Genomic DNA, 6,833 nt, shown 5'->3' with positions numbered 1-6,833 from the left:
ATATATAAATAAAATGTTCCTCCCTCACCCTGCAGTCCAGTGTGCGCGTACTCAAATGTGTTGGAGGGCTATTTTAAAAGGATATTAGTCGGAAGAAGAAAATAAAAATAGGGAGAGCTGCTCAAAACCTTAAAGCTTCTCTGTTTTGCAGTAAATATACAAACTTTATATAACTGTCTTTTTTTTTTTTTTCAGAAGCAAAAGACGTAGCAGTAAGTTTTCTGGGGAATCCGACATGAATCTGGTTAAAAAAAAAAAGGTAATAAAAATTAGCCTGCTGCTCTTTTACATGGCAACCTGCAGGTGTCGCTGCTGCTTCATAATTTATATCGTCTGCTGCCTCGGAAATTTAAAATAATAGCTTTAACAACTCATTAGAAAGGTTGGTAATTTGTTATCAAGGGAATTAACAAAAATGTGAAAAAAAATTGAAATTAACGTGATTTGCATGACTTCACAATCTCTACCACACTTTTGCTTCATCTTTTCTCAAACTGACACTGCGAAACATTTACACTGCCTCTCAAAATTATTCACACCCCTTGAATTTACTTCACATATTTTCGCAGCCACAAAACTTAATGGGTTTCTAATGAGATTGTATGTGATAGACCAGCACAGTGTGAAGTAGGAGTATAAAGACGCCGTTTACCTTTTCTACAAATATATATCTGAAAAGTGAGACATGTATTTATATCCAGTGCCCTTTACTATGAGGCATCCTTATTAGCAGATGAAGTACACCTGCGTGTAATCTAATATAGATGGAGATAAATTCAGGGCAGACATGAAAGAAAACTTCCTAAAGGCAGAAAATGATTTGAGACTGGGGTATTCATGGATTAGAGTGGCCCTGTCAAAGTCCAGATCTATAACCAAACGAGAATCTGAAGCAAGATTTGAAATATTTCAGTGTCTAGACGTCCAAAGATGTTTGAGACAGACCCCAAAAGACATGCAAGGGTTACTGAATAAGAACTTACACATTTTAGATTTTTATTTGCAAAAGCATATGCTTGTTCCCTTTTCCTTCCACTTCACAGCTATGCTCCACTATCGCCTAAAATCCCAACAAAACACATTTAGGTTTCGTGGTTGTGACTTGACAAAATGCGAAGGAGTTTGCGAAAATTAATACTCTTGCGGGGCGACGTATCGGCGCCACCTGCAGACAGGAAAAACTAATTTCTAATGTATTCTTGCAGCACATTCTGACCCTAAGCAAGTCTTTGAGGTTTTGTGTAATTTAGAAGAGTTGATTTCATGGAAAATAATAAATCATGACAATGTTTTAAGTATTCACCATCTCTTCTATTTATATTCTAAAGCTAACGTACATGTTTTATATTGTTTACTCCTGTAAACGTGTTAGTAACGTGATCTCTCTTCACTGTTTCTGTTAATCTAGTACGAGTCGATTCCCCAGAGAAGATTCTGCCACCTAACAGATTCATTAGTATTAAAAAGCAAAAATAAATAAAAATCTGCCAATTCAAATAATTCTTTCACACAAGATATTCTTTTTTTTATATATATATATATATATAAAAATACGTCTTTTTTTTCTCTACAATATTTGATGATATAGTAAATACGGCTTTATGCCGGTGAAAGCTGCTCTCTAAGCATGCACATATCGGTAGGTATTCAAAATGTCTACTCCATAGACTAGTCTAAGCCAAACTGCTGTCTGGAAACGAAATGGCTTCAACTAAAAGGCGCCTAATCCTTTGACTCGTATGGGGGTCTTTTTAAGGCAAGGACAAACTGGGAAAGTCAGAAGAGCTGAGGAGAGATCTACGTAGTAGTGGCGACCCGGCTTCCACAAGCAGGATGAGGATGTTTCCACGGATGGGTGACCATGTAGCAGCCCCTCGACGTCGTTCTCAGCTCCGCAGTCCTTCTTGTCCATGCGCACAGACGTCGCCGGGTGTTCCTGTCCAACACCCCGCTGTGCATAGGTAAGCGCTTCCTGGTCCGCAGCGATGGAGGCGGAGCTCCGTGTGCTACCACAGGCTGACGGTGGGCTCCATGTTGATGAAGCCGGGGTTTTTGCGGAGCTCCCAGTACATGTTGTTGGAGACCCACCTCTCCCTGTGGTTGGCGTCCACCATTTTTCTGCACAAAACGGGCAAAAAAACGATGCAGTATTTTTAGCTTCTTTTTTTTTTTTAATAAGAGAATATTTTTCTAATGATTTCCTCATGATTTATTTTTGTTATATTTATATAAATGGGCACTTTTATGCCCATTTATATACAAGAGCATAAAAGTGGTATTATTAGTAAAAAGATTAGCTAAACCGTGGATTTGCACCTTTATACGTCAACATTTCTTCATTGATTTTGCCTCTTTATGCGTTACAAAGTTTTTGTGCCTTTTTTTAAAATAAGGAAGACACGCCTTGTAGTTACCAGGTAACTTGTCTTCTTTTACTAGCGGGATTTTCAAAATGAAACCATCATAAAAATCCTTCAAATAATGGCTGTAGTTCAGTGGCATCCAAACATTTTTATGTTCCAATTTGAAGGAACATTAAAAAAAAGGAGCATGCATTGTTATTTAGAAAACCAAAATGATTTGGTATTTATTTCTTATTTTTAGCAGATCAACAACAGACTAAACACGCAATATTTTAAAACCTAAAAAGGGTCTCTCACATTGTCCATTTTAAAAGCAAAGCATAAAGTTTTACAATTGTCTTTATAATTTGTTGACCTTGAAACGGTTAATTGTACGTTCATCAGTCAGAACACATAATATACCTACTGAATTGATCCAAGCTTTTTGCATGGGTAGGACTACGTCTGTTTACTATGAAATCAAAATTAAAGGAGAAGAACATGCTTTACCTCAAAATTTACTAAGATTCTAATTCAGCTATAAAAAAATATATTTTAAAAGTTTCTATTTTCTTTAACTGTTAACAGTTAAGGGCCACAAAAAAAATCATACCAAGGGCTGCAAATGGGCCCCAAGCTGCACTGTGGAAACTGTTCTCAGCTCAGTTGAAAAGCCACCAAAAGATGATTTCCAATTTATTTCTAATAAAAAGTAGAATCAGCTCAGATTGTTCTTAATCTTAATGTTCACAGCTATCGCAAAAACAAGATCGAGTCATTTTAACGGGTGCAGACAGGACTTCGGATCATCAATCACATTTGAGTATCAAGCAAAGACAATCTGTCTAAATACAAATAGCATTTATTTAAGGGGAAGAAAAGGAAGCAATTCACGCCCATTTGGTCCTTTGTTTCTAAGTAGATGCCTCCTTATCCTGAAAACTGCCTGTACAACCATTAGCAGCAATTACTGCCAGCAAGTGTTTGCAATAACTTGCGATCTGAATACTTCTACGCATCAGCGCATGATGATTGTAACGACAACAATCACCATGGCAGCCTGAGCTGAAATGTGGGACTCAGCAGGTGAGCGTCGGATAATTATCTGCTTCTCTCTCCTGTTTACACACACTTTGATTCAGCTTCAACATCCAGGCAACAAGAAAAAAGTGCAGTCTTTGTAGAACTGCCACAAGTTTCATCTGCGTATTGTGTTTTTTTATTTTAAATTCAATAAACCATCTACGGTGATGTTTTATAAGAAGAGTCATGGTTCCTCAGTTATGCTTTTACCTAAAACAACAGGTCTTGATCATTTTGGATCATGCATAAAACACTAAATTCAGAAAATTACACGGCCCCTAAACTCTATTTTACTTTAATTATCTCTCTTTCTAATTATTTAGTAATGCCTCTCGCCAAACGACTGCAGGAGACAGACAGCAGATCCTCCGCAACTCTGCTAGGTATAAGCGGGAATAGATAACGACTTATCATTTTTATGCAAATTTTGAGATGAAAATGATGGTTATGTTGCCAATTTCCATTATGAACTGAGCTATCACAGCAGGTTTTGGAGGAACGTGATGAAGCTGAGCTCCTACTAGTTACCGCAGCAACGTATAGTCAAATATAAGGTTCAGGTTGTCTATATATCCAACATGAGTCACTGTGAGAAAAGGTTTGGTTAAGTTTGCTCTATGAACTGACAAGATTAGAAGCATTGAGTTAGAAAATACTCCTTGCCCAGTGATTCTGTGTTTAGCTGAGTCTCTTTGCTGGACAGGCATTAACTGATTAATCGAACAACAGTTGGCAAAAACTTTCTGTACTTCCCTATTTTTTCTATTTATAGACAATACTCTTGTCTGAGTGCTTCTTGGTTTGACTGTACGTCTTTGCTGGACAAAAGGAATTGGTGCAGCTACTGTAACTTTCTGTACAAATGGCGCTACATGATTAACTGTATTTGTCAATAATGTGCAATAATTTGGCTTAAATTATACTCTGAGATGATATTCATTGAGATCATACACTACATATAACTTTGTATCACTTTGTGTTGTAGGTTTCTGCATGAGTCACGTCTGTAATTGTTTAAAATGCTTCAGTGAACAACCATGCATCACATGGGAGGCACTTCAGCGGGAAGTTTTACAGGCTAAGTGTTTTGGATTACAAAGTCAATAAAATCAATATTGTGGGTGAAAAGACGTGTTTTCAACATGAGGCTTGCCCTTACTTAAAGAAGCGTGGCTCGTGTTTGATGTTGTTCTCCTCGTTCCACTTCCTCCTGGCTCTCTGGGCGTCTTCGATGCGCTGCTTCTCAGAGGTGGCCATCTCCACGTTTCCTTCCTCCAGATATCTGCGGCGGCAAAAAGACAGATAGCATACTAGGAACAAAAAAACAAAACAAAAAAACTCCTCCAGAGAACATGTTAAAGAACATTATTTAAAACCATTGATTTTTTTTTTCCTCGATTTTGTGAAGTTTGCTATGTTTGCTGTTACAGCCGCAAGCACCAGTGTAGTTCATTGGACAGCTGTGCTCAATTGTGAAAGTGGAAGAAAAAGGATGCATTGTTTTCAAGATTTGTCACACACAAAACTCTCAAAAGCAAAAAGTGGATTTATATTCGGCCCCTCTGAATCAAACCTTTGGCTAACAATAACAGCTGTGGGTTTTGGGGGTACGTCTCTAAGTTTTGCCCCCGTTCTTCTTTGCCAAACAGCTGAAGCTCAGTCAGACTGGAGTTTCTGTTTATATCATTTTTGAAGTCACATCATAGATTCCGAAATGGATTTCAGTCTAGATCCCACAGCATGATCATGCCACCGCCTTGTTTCATCATGTGGATGATGACTTTTAGGAGTGAGTACTCTACCACACGAAGCATGCAGGACTAATGAACAGAGATTCTTCCTCATGTTTTTAAACTTTGTGGTTTTCTTTCTATAGCAGCTTTTGTCTTGACACTCTTTCACACATGCAAGGTGTTGTGTTTGTTCATGTGTGTTCTCTGACAGACCTACTGGGTCTTTAAAACGCAGCTTTATTCATACACACAGCTGGACCTGATCACTTCTGAAGATGACATGTGAGCACAATTAAATGGCACTTTGTGTTGGTCTGCTGCATGAAATCCCAATAAACTGTATTGGAGTTTGTGGTTGTAATATGACAAAAACAGTGAACTGCTATGAATACTTTTGCAAGACGTCATTGATCTAAACACATTTCCTTAGCTGAGAATGACTGTTGGGGGTCTGCACCTTTGATCGGGCCTGAATCGAGCATCTGTCCGCGGCAGGGCGTCTTTCAGCTCGGGGCAAAGCTCATTCAGTTCGATGGCGAATCTGGTGAAGCCGTAGTACAGCTCGTAGTCTGTCGGCATGGAGCCTGAGGAGGAAAAGCAATCCGGGTTCCTTTTTAGCTCAAAGATCAGGATGAGATTGGCTTTTTATGCAGCCAGCATTAGTCGAGGTCCAGCTGTACGTGAAAGGATGGTACCTGGCCTCCAGACGCATTTGGCAGACGGTGGGACGCCGCAGTAAAGACCTTCGTGCCATTTCCCAAAAAGCCTGTGGATCACTTTTCCCTCTTGGTCCATCACAAATCCCTGGACCTCGTTTACGTTGGAGCTCCAGTAATTTCCCTACGAGAAACAGCCTCTGATAAATCAGCTAATAAAATAAAATCAGATACTTACAACCTCATAAATAGATACATTTTTTTTTTTTTTACCTTAACAAAGGTAAGTTTGCAAAGACAAGCGCTGCTCTTCGTGTTTCTGATGGTGATCTCCCCGTAATGTTCGATCCACCGCCGTCCACTGAGGATGTTGTGCACACAGGTGGTGACTTTGTTCCATTCATAATGATCTCCAAACCTGCAAAGAAACACACGCAGCTGACACACCCGGGCAAAGACATTTGAAATTCACAGCATCTCTCTTTCTGGGATATGGAGTAAATCAGAAGTTTACATGCACTTATCATTGGCATAAATATCAGATTTCTTTCAGGGCCTTAAATAATTTATTTGAACGCCGTCTTTTTCAGGATACCCCGATCATACAACATACAACTTGAATATATGTACATATATTTTTTTAAACAAGAATAAGGTGCAAACATTTAATTTATTTTGGATTTTCTGTAATTCATACAAAGTTACAGTTATGTGTTTTTAATACATGAATCAAAAACAATACTGAGCTGAAGCTTCTTCTGATTCAGCTCTATTTTGTTTGTAGACTTAATGTAATAAAGTAAAAAAGTATTTTAATATTTAGTGTTCTAAAAACTGTTACTTCCAGTTTAATCCTTAATAGCAGATTTGTTTGATAATTATGTTTACATGGATTTTATAGTCATTTTACATTACTATGCATGGTGCAGCTCATTAATTGCTCCATGACCTGACCTGTTGAATCGAAACACAAGACAGTTTTCCATTCTAAACTCAGCGGGACGATGGAAAACCTGCTG

At 38.3% G+C, this 6,833-nt stretch overlaps 1 protein-coding gene across 4 annotated transcripts in view; it reads right to left on the bottom strand.

The window, feature by feature from the left end:
- Positions 1-141: 141 nt before the first annotated feature.
- The window catches only part of osbpl6 (oxysterol binding protein-like 6), a 34,223-nt gene continuing 27,531 nt past the window's right edge, over positions 142-6,833 (bottom strand). For all 4 annotated transcript variants that reach the window (XM_008398784.2, XM_008398758.2, XM_008398773.2 and 1 more), the window contains 5 exons: positions 6,088-6,232; positions 5,854-5,998; positions 5,616-5,742; positions 4,585-4,707; positions 142-2,118 (listed from right to left, as the gene is read on the bottom strand). In XM_008398784.2, the coding sequence (XP_008397006.1) occupies positions 2,007-2,118; positions 4,585-4,707; positions 5,616-5,742; positions 5,854-5,998; positions 6,088-6,232 (652 nt within the window). In that variant the 3' untranslated portion in view covers positions 142-2,006. The remainder of the gene's footprint in view (positions 2,119-4,584; positions 4,708-5,615; positions 5,743-5,853; positions 5,999-6,087; positions 6,233-6,833) is intronic.

This window comes from Poecilia reticulata, linkage group LG2 (genome assembly GCF_000633615.1).
Source record: "Poecilia reticulata strain Guanapo linkage group LG2, Guppy_female_1.0+MT, whole genome shotgun sequence".
Taxonomy (NCBI): Eukaryota; Metazoa; Chordata; class Actinopteri; order Cyprinodontiformes; family Poeciliidae; genus Poecilia; species Poecilia reticulata.
The sequence above is the reverse complement of the archived record's forward strand: the minus strand, read 5'-3'. Positions and strand labels throughout refer to the sequence as shown.